Source organism: Parasteatoda tepidariorum, chromosome X2 (genome assembly GCF_043381705.1).
Source record: "Parasteatoda tepidariorum isolate YZ-2023 chromosome X2, CAS_Ptep_4.0, whole genome shotgun sequence".
NCBI classification, from domain to species: domain Eukaryota; kingdom Metazoa; phylum Arthropoda; class Arachnida; order Araneae; family Theridiidae; genus Parasteatoda; species Parasteatoda tepidariorum.
In genome coordinates, this window is record NC_092215.1 from 34793793 (window position 1) to 34810697 (window position 16905).

The 16905-nt window shown below is 28.5% G+C and overlaps 1 protein-coding gene across 1 annotated transcript in view; it reads left to right on the top strand.

Annotated features, from left to right (window-relative positions):
* Positions 1–233: 233 nt before the first annotated feature.
* LOC107455890 (uncharacterized) overlaps positions 234–16905 on the top strand; it is a 28054-nt gene continuing 11382 nt past the window's right edge. Inside the window, exon 1 of the mRNA XM_016073615.3 lies at positions 234–1795. Within this exon, the coding sequence (XP_015929101.2) occupies positions 1516–1795 (280 nt within the window). The 5' untranslated portion in view covers positions 234–1515. The remainder of the gene's footprint in view (positions 1796–16905) is intronic.

The following is a 16905-nucleotide window of genomic DNA, read 5'->3' on the forward strand; positions in this document are numbered from 1 at the left end:
AAAAATCGTTGCAGTTTACTTTTATTTCATTTACTCGCGTCATCGATTTTCGTTTTTAAATATGAGAATGTGACGATTTTAATGCTCGGTAATTGTAAACATCATAAATTTGTAGAGATAAGAAAAATGTCAAACATCTTTCTTTAAGCTGTTTGTGAGAATATGATGAGACTATATACTTTGTTCTTAAATTCCTATTTCGCTTGATATGTTCTTTAACCGTTACATAAGTTACGGGTGAAACGATGCGCTGGAGGCAAAATTATTTCCGTTTAATTCCCAGCTTTTCCCTTACACTAACTACAGTAGAGCACTAGAACAAAATCTTTTAAGTTCTCAAAAAAACATTTTGAAGCGTCACCAATGCGTGGAAAATAAAATAACTCAGGAATGAAAACAGCGCAAGGTTATCTATCATCAGCTGTTATGTTTCTTCAGACGAGAATTACCCAAAACTCTTCGATCAGAATTCTTTTCTAAAGCAGACAAGCAAGTCTATTGGATTGTCGCTCTAATGTGCATTTCCAAAATACCTATCCGTTGCGCTGATATTGGAGGGTTTTGGTGGTGAATTAAAATCTGCAATTATGTTGATAACTTGTGGTTTAATGATTAGAAATACAATGCTAGCTTGCTGATAACTTCGTCCAGTTAATAATTATAATAAAAACCTCCACTCGTTCCAGTGATTTTTTTTAATCAAGAACTCTACAATTTTTAGGTGTTACTTACCAGCTGATACTGTTCCGATCGCTACCTATTCGGAAATACAATCTTTAAGAATACTTTGAAAACTATACTGATTCCAGAGGTTCGTGTGAAGTGATGCAAATTTTGACATTTTAAAGACAGTTTGAATTCGACCGATGCTTATTGAGTGATATTTCAGGGACAGTTTCAATTTGAAAATTCAACAATTTTCTCTACAGTTTTTGTGAGTGATACCTTTCAACTAATGCTACTCCTAAAGTTATCGATCTGGAAATACATGCTTTAGGAATACTTTAAAAACTGTACTGATTTCGGAAATCCGTACCAAGTAAAACAAATTTTGATGTTTCAAGGACAGTACTCTTTCAACAGATACTACTCTTAAAGTTATCTATCTGGAAATACATGTTTTAAGAATACTTTGAAAACTGTACTGATTTCGAAGATCCGTACTAAGTGATGCAAATTTTGATGCTTCAAGGACAGTACTCATTTGACTGATACTTTTTGGGTGATACTTTAAAGACAGTTTTAATTCAAAAAATACTACAATTTTCTCTACAGCTTGTAGGTGATCATTTCCAACTGATACTGTTACTTACGTAACCTATCTGGAAATACAAGTTTTAAGAATACTTTGAGAACTATACTGATACTAGAGATCCGGATCAAGTGATACAAATTTCGTTATTCCAGAGACAGTACTAGCTTTATATAAGGATATATTAAGTATAGTACTAATTTGACAGCTGCATTTTAAGGGATACAAATTTGAATGATACTTGCGGATTTAAATTGATCAAAATGAATATGTTTCGTAAACAAGATTTTATGACGGAGTGGATGGATGAACCTATACCTATGTATGATTTCATTAACAATTTCTCTTTGCCCCAAGTTGTGAAAATTCATGAAGGTGAAAATAAAAAGTTTCAAAACCCTGGCAACTTTAATCTTGTAAAACCCATATTATTATTCAAAGTATATACTTGTCGAAAAATACACGGAAGAGCTGTTACTGTAAATGAGAAAGGAGAAGTAATACCATCTGGGCCTTCATTAATAATACCGGACACATATCCAGGTAAAAAGTTTTCTTTTTTATCGGCCTTTAAATTATTTCCTTTTTTAATGCAGAACAATAATATTTTTGTCGATTGTGGGTATAAAGGTGATTCGCACCAAATGCTACAACTTACTGTAACTGCCTAAAAATTCTAAGACCATTAACCTTTTGTCGCAGAAGGGACACCAGTGTCTCTTTAATATATATTTTTTTCTGACGCTTTAATTACAAGTAAAAATATATTTTGATATTTTATAATTATAATAAAAAGTCTAATAGTTACTAAAAAGTCTGTTAGATAATCGGGAGAGAGATATTTGTACAAAAACATAAAATCCAATAAAAGTAGCTTGAAAAAAAATTTTTTTTATTCATATTGAAAAATTTATTAACAATTGATTTTGTAAATTTAAGAAATTTCAGTGATGAATAACTGTTTCTTTAAGATCTAAATAACTGCAAATTTGAAGAAATATTGTTACGAAGGGAGCCATGTTCGGAAGATTTTACCTACAACGCAGAAAAAGATACTGGTGTGTCATGATGTATTTGATAATGATAAATTATTAAAATGCTAAATACAATATTTTTTTAATTTTGATTCAAACTAATACAAATATTGAAAAAAAGTATGAAAAATATGTTTAATGAAAATTCTGCGTCAGAGGGTTAAATAAAATGATGATTTTTTAAAAGTTAAATTAATACCATTATTGTAAGCTTTTATAATGATTTCACACAGGTTTTAATAGTTATATTTAAAAATGCATGTTAAGTTTTAAAATGTCATTTTCCATTTTCCTGGCATGCCGCTAGTGATATTTTCAATAATCACTTGCTTTGAAACTGTATATAAATTTTTTTCTGTTTAATATTTTACTTCTTAACTATCAAAGGCATTTTCGGAGCATATGCACAAGGAATGATTTCCAAAATAATTTGTAAAAATAAGATTACAGTCAATAATTTGTACGTCACACGAAAATGTGTCATTTTCTTGGCCTCTTATTTTTATTTTCTCTATAACCTAAATAAATGACGCTAGCCTTAATTACACTGGGAAAAATTTTTGTTGTTGTATTTATGCAAGTATTTGACCTTACCTAATTCGAGTGAGAGGATTTTATATCTGAAATTAGCTTTGTTCGGAAGGTAACAGATTTTTTTCAAAATGATATTTTTAGTTTAATTTATTTTGGTCCGGATGTACAAGTTTCTAAAGAACGTATAGGTTTATATACATACATATACACTTATCTGCTTTTTTGAAAATAACTTCTAATGCAAAAAACCTTTAATCTTAACGTATCGCATCATAAACTGAAATGTATTATCACCTTCTTGCTACCACTCCTTACGTAGCAGAGAAGTGAGGACATTTAGTTTAAAGCTTAATTAATACCATTAGGTAATTTTAAAAATGTTAAGGGAATTATAAAAAATCCTGGTTACGAATATATTATTAAATTGTAGCTTGCAGATTTGAAATCAGAGACACGAAAATATCCAAAATCTTTTCAAAAATCTCATACAGCAGAAAACAAAGAAAAATTGTTCCCTAGCGCTATTTTTCTTTAAATGTATGATTTGTAAGTCATTTCGTTATGAGAAATCCAGTAGGAACAGCGAAAACAGTTTCAGAGAAGAATCCTTGTACGAAGATTTTAAAAAGCAAGTAGGTTCTTATCTTACCTTTTCAAAATCATTAATAACATAAATTACATTAGTCAGTCTGAGCTCTTTTAAAATGCCTTGATATTAATTACGCTAATAAAAGTGCCAGGTCTAAAAGTAAGGGAACATAGGGGAAAAAAGCTATGGAATTACAAAACGTCATTATCCTGGCTGTCATTTTCCTGGCACTTAAATGCCAGGAAATTGCTATAAAATTTATAATATAAACTAAACTCCTCTCCATAAGGTATAAATTATGATTATTAAATGAATGTTTTTTCAAAAAAATAAATAAACTTTTCTGATTTTAAATTTAAAAAAAATTTCTAAGGAGTCTGAGAATACTAAAGAATTTTCTGAGAATTACCCATAAGCATATATAAGATCAAAATCAATTTTTTATTTATGTTAAAACTACTATGCCCATAAGATAAGCATTTTCTCAAATGTATTAATATCTGACTTTTTACTTTGCAGTAATGGGAAAAATGCTCCTTTTTCGAAGAATTCTAGTATATTTACATTAACTGGATAGTTTCTAAAGTTTACAACCACTGTAAACAATAAACTGTGGCTGTATGGAATTTAAACCCAAAATTACGAGTTTTAAATCAATACTATGGACATAAATTTTTTACTTAAGACAGATGCTTGGAATGAAATGTCAGTGCTGCGTATTTTTATTTTCTTATATTTGAGAAACGATTATGTTTCGGAAGCAAGGCTATGTGAACTAATGGATATTGAATTGCGTGCACTGATCGTTTTATTTTCCGAAGTTTTCTAAACAATCAAGATCTTCAAACGATTTTTACGTTAAGAAAAATTTTATCAAGTCGATAATAAGTCTTGCTCATTTGTAATATCATTTAGTATTCCTTAACTATTTTTATTTAAAGAATAAAAAATGGTTACTTTCGAAATGTAATTTTTTTCAAAAAGCACACAATTTAAAAATACAGTAACGAACATTTCTCAAAAACTACTGCTTGGAACCCATTGAAATGACTAAGATACATCGTACCTTGCAATGATGAGACCGATGAGCACATTTTGGAAAGAAGCTCTACGTGGGTCATCTTTGTGCTTTTTTTTGTTTTAATGTTTCTTAAAGTGCCACAATTTGTATTATTCAAAAAGTTGTAATCTAGCAAAAAAAAATGGTTGCTTTAAACTTATGGTTACTCAAAGAATAAAAAAGGGTTACTTTCGAAATTTAATTTTTTTTTTCAAAAAGCATACAATTTAAAAATACAGTAACGAACATTTCTCAAAAACTACTGCTTGGAACCCATTGAAATGACTAAGATACATCGTATTTTGCAATGACGAGACCACGAAGCACATTTTGGAAAGAATCTCTACGTGGGTCATCTTTGTGCTTTTTTTAGTTTTAATGTTTCTTAAAGTGCCACAATTTGTATTATTCAAAAAGTTGCAATCTAGCAAAAAAAAAATGGTTGCTTTAAACTTATGGTTATTTAAAGAATAAAGAAAGGTTACTTTCGAAATTTAAATTTTTTTTTTCAAAAAGCATACAATTTAAAAATACAGTAACGAACATTTGTCAAAAACTACTGCTTGGAACCCATTGAAATGACTAAGATACATCGTATCTTGCAATGATAAGACCGCGGAGCACATTTTGGAAATGAAGCTCTACGTGGGTCATCTTTGTTCTTTCTTAGTTTCAATGTTTCCTAAATTGCAATTTTATTTGCAAAAAGTTGTAATCAAGGGGAAAAAAATAAATAAATAAATAAAAAATAACCTAAATTTTTTCTCTGGTTTTAACTCCTTTCTGGAGTTAACTATTCTCTTAAAAATATAATTTAAAATCCTCGTAATTAAATTCAAAAATGATTTTCCTCACAAGAAACTGAATGTTTTTATTTACTATAAACACTTTACATTAATTCTGAATTTGAAGGTAATACGTGATTTATTTTATTTCACTTTTATTCAAGCTATGCCAAAACTTTACAATTGAATTTTACAATCAAATTACGTTAATCCTGTTTCGTAAAGAAGTCAAAAAAATTTTTTTTCATCAGCAGTTCACTATGTGACTGAGATCTGAACTAAGTTGCGTACTGGCTACGTTTCATAAGCCTTGAGATCGATTTAGATGTTATCAAAATATCTATCCATTGAAATTCCACTTTTTTTCTAACATCATTCATCTCCCTAGCACATTTTTCACACGATTCGATTCACGCGATTTATTTTACTTACTCAATTCTTTCACTGCGTGCTATAAATTTTGGATGCAATTTAAACAATATTTTAATTTCTCACGATGTTTTAATTTCTAACATTATTCGATTTTCGCAATACATAATTATTTATTGCATGTATTTTATTTAATATATGAATTATTTTAACAAATAAAATTTTATTACTCTAATTCAAGCGTTATACTTTATTACATATTAGTTTCTTTAAGTAAGTATTCCTGAATTAAATATATCTGAATGCAGCGAAAAAACTATTTAAGAAAACATGAATCTAGGATGGATTTATTCGGGTTTAAGAAAGCAAGACCCAGATGCAACAATGCAGCTCTAAAAATCAAATTATGTTCTCAAAAACCAGAATTTAACATTGTTGTCAACTATAACTGATGTAAAAATAAAAGAACGAAAAATTAAGAGCCACAAAGACAAAAATTAGGGATTGAATATAGTATGGGTTTTTGTGACATTCAGTCGAGAATGTAAACTTATTGGGAAATACCTAATAATTGTTTAATAATTTACTTTGAAACTTTTAATTATTTTTTACATTTTGTATCATAAAAGTAATTTAAAATCATCACTTTTTTAAAATGAGGGAGAACTTAATTAAAAAAAATAATTAAAAAAAACACTATTCATCTTAAATATAAGAAAATTTTATGTGCTGCATTTCCATTGTCAGTAACTATTTATTCTTTTCACATATAATCTAACCTTGCTTCTTTCTATATATACTTTTCCAGATTTATCAATCTTGCTATTTTTTGAAAGAGATCTATCTCTATATGTACTTTTCTCCGTATGTGTACTACAGATGTATTTTTCTCCATATGTACTTTTCTCAAATCTATCTCTATATGTACTTTTCTCTGTATGTACTTTTTTCTACTTTAGGTCTTACTACTTTAAATGAGTCTGTCTCTATGTATACTTTTCTCAGATTTTTCAATCTTGCTATTTTTAAAAGGACTTCGTCTCAATATGTACTTTTCTTATATGTCCTAGTCTTCCTATTTTTGAAATGAGTCTGTCTCTATGTATACTTTTCTCAGATTTTTCAGTCTTGCTATTTTTAAACGGACTCGGTCTCAATATGTACTTTTCTTATATATCCTTGTCTTCCTATATTTTTTAAATAAGTCTGTCTTTATGTATACTTTTCTCATATTCTTCAGTCTTGCTACTTCCGAAAAGAATCCGTCTCTATATGTATCTTTCTCAGACGTTCTAGTCTTGCTATTTTCATAATGAGTCAGTCCCTACATATATATTTTCAAGTTTTTTAGTTTTGTTATCGTGGAAATAAGTGTGACTTTATATACACTTTGAAATAAACTTGTCTCGAAAAATATACTTTTCATATTTTTAGTTAAACTGCTTTTAAAATATCTTTATTTCATTATTTGTATGAAAATACTATCATTCAAGAGGCTTTTCAAAATATGCTCTTTTATAAGGTTTAATTGTTAAACAGTTAAATTAACTTTTCAAATTTTTTAACACTTCATAATTTCATAATTTATTTTATAACATGCCTGATTTAATTTAAGTTTCAATCTTTCCTCAATTCTAATAGTTATGGAGTTTGAAATATTCTTAGAAAGGATTTCTTTCTGAGAATTAGAGATACATTTTATCAATTATGCATTCAATATAAATCCAAGATTTAGAATTTCTTATCTAATTCTAATACATTATTAAATTTTGATCCTTATCTTTCTTGGGTGGATTAAGGACTAACAGGATGAAAACGCATTATCATTTCCATTTTTCTTCATTTTGTTTTTGACTTAGCTAAATTTCCTTTTCTAGTCTAAGTATTATTGTAATAATCCGCTTTCTTGAGAGCTGTTTTGCATATTTATTTTAATTGTCATAGATAAAAACAATTTTAAAAAAGTTATTATGTTTTGTTAGAAAGTATTTCTGGTTTATATGGGTTCTGTATTTGTTGGTTTTGAGTAGTAATCAGGAAATTTTACAGAAACGAACTATTTTTGTAATTTTAGATAACTTTCGTTAAGGAATTAGGTCATTTTCTACGATTTTAGAAGATTTGTATTTTTGATGACAAGGAACAAAGAGTTTAAAGAGCAGGTAAAATATCTAAGTACTTGAATTTTAAATTTTTGCGTAGCTCCTCAGATCCACGACATGCATCCAGAAAACTGTAAAACCGTTTTTCTGGAAGCTACACAGAGAAAAAACATTCTGACATACAAACTATATACTTTTATGATGTAGACATTTCTGATTAAATAAAAAGCTAAAATTCTGCTAATTAACTCTTAAACAATCATAATTTTAATGTGAGCTAAGTTTTGTGGATGTTAGCTTATAGCTTGCATCGAAATGAAAAAAAAACAAACTAACTGACCAAGAACAAAGTTAATAAGCACTAAATGAAATAGAGATTATCATATTGAACATTTTTGTGTTAGCTCAAATTATATTAGTAATGTTTAAATTGCCGACTCTTTTGGTAAAATTAACCAAATTTAATGAAATGGTTATGACCAAAAGTCATTGCCAAAGTGATGAGGTAAATTTTACCGTATATTTGGTGCTCCTGTAGATCCAGGAAACACAGTAAATTTTACCATTTTCTGGTTGACCGAAAGTCATTACTAAAGTGTTATGTTAAATATTATCGTTCTTTTTGGTTTTCCCATAGAACCAGGAAACACGGTAAATTTTACCATTTGGTAGTTTTGACCATACTTTTTTTTTCGCAGTGTACGAGTAGATGTCATAACGCTCAAAATGTCATAACGCGAACAAATTTCATCGATCGACTTCAAATTTAAATGAAATATTTAAAATTGTATTCATTATCGAAGTACAGTGAGTAAAGAAAGAAAAAAAATGGAACACCCTGACTAACTTTTTATCTAATGATAGGATTTTCATGTTGTGGGACTTAATCTCAATGGCTCACTGGTGTGAACTCAAATATACTAATTGAAAACAGTTGAAATTGTTTTAAAGGTATACAAACGTTTGTATCATTTTAAAAAATACAATTTTGTATGGCAATGTATAAAATTTGAACAAAATCTGGCAAATAGTGCCTCAGAAATCGAATTTCAGACATGCGACTCAGAAAGTAATCGACCAAATGCGCTTACATTTTAAAATTTGCTATTTAAAATTACATTCTTTAAAATCATGCAGAAATTCAATTTCAGGCCCATAGCTAGTCCAACCCAGCTCATAACATGAACAAATTTTATTAGGTGACTTCCAATTTGAACTGTTTATTTAAAATTATAATCATTATGGAAGTACACAATATAATTCTGTTTCATCCCTTCTTTAAAATGTCAGAAGCTGCTTGTTAAGCCATACACTCTTCATGAAGTAAGGCTTTTTCGAAAAAATGCATCACATAACCAGTTTTTTATCTCTTTGAAAAAATTAATTTTGACAGTTCATTAGCTTTTTTTTTTCTTCGAAATTTAGGTATAGCCGTTGCATCGCTAAGAGAAATTACGAAAATATGCTTATTTTTTTCTCAACGATCATGTGGCTCTTCTCTATGTAAGCGAAAAATTAAGACTTTCTTCTTCACATTTTAATTATTTTTTTTTATCGTTTGCGAATAAACTTTTAATTTTTAAGAGTAAGACATAAATTAACGCATGAATAGAAGCAAACGAAATAATAGCCATATCAAACGCTAGAACGTTTTGTTTCTGCTTTATTACCTCGGCTAATTAACTCGAACTGTGAATAAAGCATAAAAAAACTACAAGTAAATTTATTACAATAAAAAAATTCATTTTGCTCAAACTATTTTTTAGATAATTAAATCCCGCTCATCTACCCTAAGAAATAAGGATTTCTTATTTGTTTACATTTTATAAAAACAGACTTTTTTTATTTATAGTGAAAAGATCAGTTGAATATTTTTTGGAAATCAATCAATTCAGGCAAGGCCAAACTGTTAAGTTAAATAATTTATCTTCTCCAGGCGTTACCTTGTCCAAATACACTAAGATAATTATACATTTAGGGAACAGTTTTAGAAGTTTAGTATTTCCGGAAATATCATAGTTATTAATAAACCTTTAGTTTCTCAAATTTTTTATTTCAGTTATTGAGATTTTTTTAGATATACTCATTCGTTTTATGTAAAAATTGTGTTAAATAGTTATTTGGCATTTACAACTTTCCCAGCTTCTGGTGAGGGATTTTTCTTGAGTATTTAGAGTGCCGTTACCGTAATATTCCCGCTTTACCATTATATTTTTGACATTCCCCGTCATGAGCTCGTGGAAAGTGTACTTTTTATCAACTTTATTAATTTTTTAAAGTTTATATGAAACGATTTTCCTTTCCTTGATTTGGGTCGCTATCTGTTAATAACTTCAGAAAATACAAATAAATGAATAAATTACCGAAGAAAACAATACAGGGCTTTCTTTACATAATTGTGAGTAACAATAAAGGCTAGTGTGGGGTCAAGAAGAAAGGCAACATGGGGGTGCTGTTTTCTCCTGCTCGCTGTGTGTTCGTTCTTTTGATCATTTATCATTATTCTTTTGATCATTTTTATTTCTAGTTATAAACACAGAATTTATGAATTCGGTTGCTTATTAATTCAGAAGTTCAAGCTTATGGCTACTTCTTTACAGTAGGTAAAGTTTTGAAATTTCTACCCATCTTTTCACCAAAAATGATCTAAAAATCAAATCAATTTCAGGTAAGAAGACTAAAGAACATTGTAAAAATTTTTGAAGTATGGTTGCCGCCCTTTTTGCTGCTGAGTTAAACTAAATACATTAAAAATTACAGAACTGTAGACATCATGCAAAAAATAATAATTGACAAAATAATAATTGCTTGAAAGAGTTGCGAATATAGTACAAAAAAAATGCGCTTGTTTCTTAGAAGAAATATTTTTGCAATAATGCCATAAATTGATTATGATACGTATGAGAATATGGGTTGTCAGTAAACAAACAAACAAAAATGAATAAATAAATTAAACTAAGTGAATAAGTAAATAAAAAATGTGATTATATGCACTGTAAAAATTTTACATCAACAGCAAAAATTTTGGAAATTAGACACCAAAAATTCTTACAGTAAATTTCTCAATCAATAAATCAATTTTATGCCAAAAATAATTTTAACAAATCATTATCAGAAAAAAATGGTTCTACAAAGGGTTAATAAATTTGATTTACAATGATTTTGTCTACTATTGTACATGATAAATTTAAACAAATATACACTGTAAAAAAATGTTAATGCATAGTTGACACCATTTTTGGTGTTCAGGTAATATTAATATAAAACTGTAATAATAGAACTGTAATAATGACGAATAAATATAGAACTGTAGTTATTCGTGCAAAAATATTCGATAAAATTGACAAAATAACAATTGTTTGAAATAATTATCGCAAATAAATTACAAAAAATGTGCTTGTTTTTTAAACGAAATGCTTTAGAAAAGAAGCCATTAAATTTTTTCTAATGCGCATGAAAATATGTGTATTTTTTTTCTTTTTTTGTAAACAAGCAAACAAAAACTGAGTAAATAAATAAATAAAACTGCAACGGTGAAAAAGTAAATAAAAAAATATGATACGTGTACTATAAAAAAAATTTTTTTTTCTCAACATAGAACATGATGGCAACCGTACAGCCAACATTTTTTAGAGTGTATAGTAACTGATAATTATGCAATAAAATCTATTAAGTGTGAACAAAATGTAAAAAATATAGCATAACTTTAACTGCTACTTCAACAGCACCTCATATATTGTGTAGAACTAGAACTAGAACTTACCGTCTATGAATCATTTATTAAAGATGTTTTTAAATTAGTTTCTTTGTGTGTTTTGTTCAAAGTCTTTTGATTTTATCGTAGTTTTCCAGAATTTTTCAAACTGAATTTAATATTTACGGAAATATCGTAGTTATTATATTATAAATATTTATTAACTTAATTTATAATTTTTGCTCTTAAATTTCATATTGCATTAAATAAACTCAGCTGCTACAAATGAAAATTGCCCGTAAACAGGTACTTGGTGTTTTTTAAAGCTGTTTTAACAGAGGTTTTGTCTGTTTTACTTTAAGTCGTTTTGTTTATCGTCGTTTTCGAGAATTTTATCGAATTTAATTTAAAAATTACGGAAGTACAGTTATTACATAACAAAGGCTTATTTCCTTTAATTTCTTATTTTTGCTCTAGAATTTTTTTTGGTATTAAATAAACCGTTTCTTTAAATAAAAATAGCATTAAATAGTTACTTGGTATTTTTTAAAGCTGTATAATATAGTTTTTTTTTGTTGTGTCTTCATGTAATTTAATTTTATCACCATTTTTATCATTTGTAATTGTATAAATTTCATAATTTTTTGCATTATTTGTAAGCTTCAACAATAGTTAAAATGTCAAATTAAAACTTTCGAATAATCCGTTTATGATTATTGTTCATCAATTTTATTTACATTTTATTTTAAAGTTAATATTTTGTTCAAGAACTTAAGACCAAAAATTAAATGCTTTAACATATTATATATATTTTTTTATGGCAGAGTGAATTGCAATTCAGTAATAGCGTTTACGTTTAGCTAATTATTATTCTTTATTGTTTTGTAATGGTAACAGTTCCCATTTAATACTTTATTCATAGTGATTTTTTTTAAAAAAAGAGTAACTATGAATGAAACATATTTTTTCCAAGCGTAATACGTGCGTCTATCGAATTCACTAAGTGCAATAAAATTTTAGCATTATTTGTAATCTTCAATAATATTTAATATTAAATTAACTTTCGAATAACGCTTTTAAGATTAGTGTTCATCATTTTCTTACATTTGTTTTAATATTAATATTTTGTTTGAAAACTTAAAAGTAAAAATAAAATCCTTTCAAAAATTTTCTCCTTGAATATTTCTATTGTAATTCTCTAGTTAATCATTCACAATTTAAATATGACCTTTTAACTTTTGTAATTTGTCGCACTGCGCAGTTTCATAATACCATTCTTTACATAATAGAAAAGCTTTCTTTCTATGTTTTGCGTGAACATTTGCGTGTCTTTCAATGATAAGGTAATACCTAATATCCCTTAATGTAGACTGCATAATGAACGGAGAAAAATGTCCTTGAATTTAATTCCATACCATGACACAACCATATTTTACACCCTCGCTGAAAGAATTATTACTACGATATAATTAATTATATATTTTATTTTCTACTCTTTTTAATAATAACAACAAAAAAATTTCTGAGCTATTATAATACCATTTTGTTTATTTTACCAATTTACTTAATTGTATTTCTAAATAAACATGCGTTTTTATTATTCATTAACTTCTAATGTAACTTCTGATGCAATTTCATTTCATTAGTTTTGTTAACCATCGCTATTTGATTAATTATATCTCGTATGAAGTAGAAACATTTTTCGTAATTGTGCAATGCTACTGTATTAAAAAGTTCTGCTCTTATATTTGTTTTATTATTTTTATTTTTTATTTTTAACCATTCCGTTGAGATAAAAAGGCTGGCATAGTTTTTATGGTAACACATTTTCCCCTGGAATTGATTAACGATTAACGAATGGTATATGCATTATAAAAATGGACGAAGCTTTGTTCGTTTGCGAAGATACTATTTCTTGGTATATGCACTGAGCGAACATTTCGTCAAAGTGAAGAAATAACTATCGTCCCTTTTACGGAAAAACGAATTTCGTCAAAAAAAGCGAAATGTTTCCGTGTTTTATTTTTTTCCAAAAGAAAAAAGAAACAGCATGCGGTGGTCGTAATGCCTCATAGTATTAGGGGGACCGGAAAGTAATGTCGTTTCGGCTCATTAAATATTCGTTAGTCTTATAAACCAATTCATATTTTCGATCTGGCATTAAAGGGTTGTTGCTAACGAAGGTGAATACATTATTTATTAAAAATAAAATCTTGATAACAAATATCAAATGCACTGAAACGACATTGCTTTCCGGCTCCCCTAATACTTTGAGAGTTTTATTGTTAATCATTTTTTCGAGGGCACTATATAGGTGGATCAATGTCGCCTCAACAACACATGATAGATAGAATAGAGAGAAAATTAACATCCGAAATAAATGTCCGAAATGGGGTTTGAACCTGGGATCTTCCTGGTATGAAGCCAACTCCTTGACTACCACGAAGATCGTTCTGCTTATATCGTCGTTCTAGTTTCGATCGATATTGTTATTCGATTGTTTTCATTCTAGTTTACAGATTCCACAATGAATGATTCCACGATGAGGTTCCGAGTTAAAGAAACATTTTCGTTATATTTTTGAGAGTTCTTGTTTCGTCACAAATGAGGTGATTTCGTGACAGAATAATTCTCAAAATTACGAAATACCGCTCAAGGATTTGTCAAAAGTGAGAGTTTTATTTCTGAGAGTGTAGAACTTATGTATAATAAAGCATCCAATAATTTAACAAAAAATTTCTGACTTAGCTGTTTCTTTCTTTCAGATTAAAATGCATCATTGGATTTTTATGATATATTAATTCTTTTCAGGCTTTCATACTTGTTACTTAACTGCGGAATTAGATTTTTTGGTGATATCAAAACTTAAAAAATCGAAAAACAATTGTGCCGAGCTTTTTCATACATAAAACCAGAGTCCAATTATCGTGAACTGGCTCAGGGACTGAACCTTGGTTTAGTGCCCCTTTCAGAAATGTATCGCTATTAATTTCAAAGTCTCAATTTAATTCCAAATTATTCTAATATTTCAAACAAACGCGATTTGGACATAAGTTTCTCAGTAAACTGCCAAGAGGTTTGATTCATGCTGCTGAAAGTACTAATTATGTTATGAAAATGTGATTTACTGCATTTGTAAAACATAAGAAACCAATGATGAAAAGAACATGTTCAATTATTAAGCTACGTTTAAAGTAAGTCCAAAACAAATTTCCATCTTCAAAACCAAAAACCTGACTCGTTCTATTTTCAAAATAAATAAAAGTTAAATAAAAATTGAAATTTTTATAGATGTAACATTTTTATAAGTTTTCTTCATATTTAATTCGGTTTTTTCAGCTTCGTAAAAATGTATTCTTAAAGAAACTGACGAGCAAAGTTTTAGTTATACTTTTTGCCTTATTGACTGCAAATATGTAATACATAAAAAACAAAATAAATGAAACTAGTATTTCCACAATGACGTCACACTCTTCTAGCCTAATTTAATTTTATATTATATTATTCTATAACTGACGTTGAACAGCTGACTCAATTCTGAGTTTACACTTATCAACGTTCAACTCCTAGAATTGTAATTTTGAATCCAACCCAGAAGACAAAGGAGCTTCTGGTTCAAACATTGGGAGAAACTAGCATTCGTGGAGGACTTATGGATGAAACTAATCAGTATTTGCGCTTTATGGGGAGAAAATCCACGAAAACCTTCCGCGATTAACTCGATAGCAAAGGGGACTCTTGCCCATGATTTGTCTACCACTGAGGATATTTTACATCAGCACTGTGGTTGGTGCTAGCCGAATGCAGAAATAGCGACCAGCTATCACTGGCTATCGTACCTGGATCACTTCATTGGGAGGCAAGAGCTCTATATCCTGAGCAATTCGTCCTTTCTTCTAGCCTAATTTCCCTTTTCCATCTTGATTCATTTTTATAAGCTAGTGTGGAAATCAATAATATTATGTCGTAAGAACTAAATACGTAATGGGGAGTAACTTTATGAAATTAAATATTTCAGGAAAAAAATTAGTTCCCAGTTTCTAGATTTTTCATAAATACCTTGTAATTGAAAAGGTGCTCAAAAGTGCTTCTGCTAAAATTATTTAACGCTCCTTTTTGTCTACTGACCTTTATTTCTGGAAATCTTTCTATATTTTGAAAAATTCTAATAATTTAGTTAATGATCTTTCTAGTATTGAATACTTTCTCGATATTTAAGTAAACCATTTTAGTTTAATTTTCTTTATCTTGCTCCCTGAGGCTCTCTCTGAATCCCTCACAAATGTTTCATATCTCCCTTCTTTTATTAACTTGCTCATGCTTGTTCCTCTTCTCTAATTGGTTAAACCACTTTGCATGTGTTTGCATTGTTACTGTTTTTACTGACATTTTTATTTTAAGAGTGTGGAAGGTTCCTGTTTATGAAACCGAAATTCATGTATTCCATTCATGTATCTTTTTTGTGCTTTATTCGCGTTTTTCTATTTTAATATCTACGTAGTTTAAACTTCATATTTTTTTAACTAAAATGCCTCAACATTTTTACGATCTTTAAAAATTTATAAGGGAATAAATCGGTAAGACTAAAGTTTAAAAATTAAGAAACAGCGAATTTTCCTTAAACTAGTTAGAAGAAAGAATACAACTAAAACTTCGATTATGGCTTTAATATAATGGGTAGGTCATGAATTATAAAGTTTAAATATCAAAATTGATGCACTGATATAGACTGACAAGTTTGAAAGCTACTGTTACTTCCATTTTCTTCTGCATTTAGATTATGATCCCTTATGAAACCAAAAACACATCATATGCGTGAAATATTTTTGTTACTTTTTCATCGCCATTCTTTTTTTTTTTCATTGCTGAATAAAAGGACCTCAAACCAATTTTTCTCCCTCCTATACTTCCTATATTCATTTTGACCGTAGGTCAATTACAGAGAGCCCGCTCAAAAAGTTTCTATTTTTGTCCTATTGATTTACGCGGGAAGTATGAGGTCTTACGATATGTAATTATAATCACCCGCATGAACTAGGCAAAGCTCGTTGTAAAGAAGAAAGAAAATGTATTTTGCGAGGAGATATAATGCGGCTATTTAGAGCAAATATGAAAAAGGAAAATATTTTCTATTATTTTCAGAGGTGGTGGCTTATTTTTAATCTTATTCTTTCGAAGGCTCTGTTGCCAGATGAAATAATATTTTTCCGTGGTTAATGTCGGTGATGCCAACTTTGTTGGTAAAATTTTTCTAATGCTAACAAAATTCATTTTTATGCATGGTTCTTAATTTATTAAATGCGACATTAAGTTATTTTTTCTGCATATAAACGATTTAAAAAATTTTTTTTATCATAAATTACAGTAATCTTGAACCGTGTTTAATCTCACACCAGTAATCACGTGATCTATTAAAGTGTTCTAAAATTAACCGAAATTCTGCAAGATTTAGAAAATATCTGCCATTTTTTTAAACTTTTCGTGGG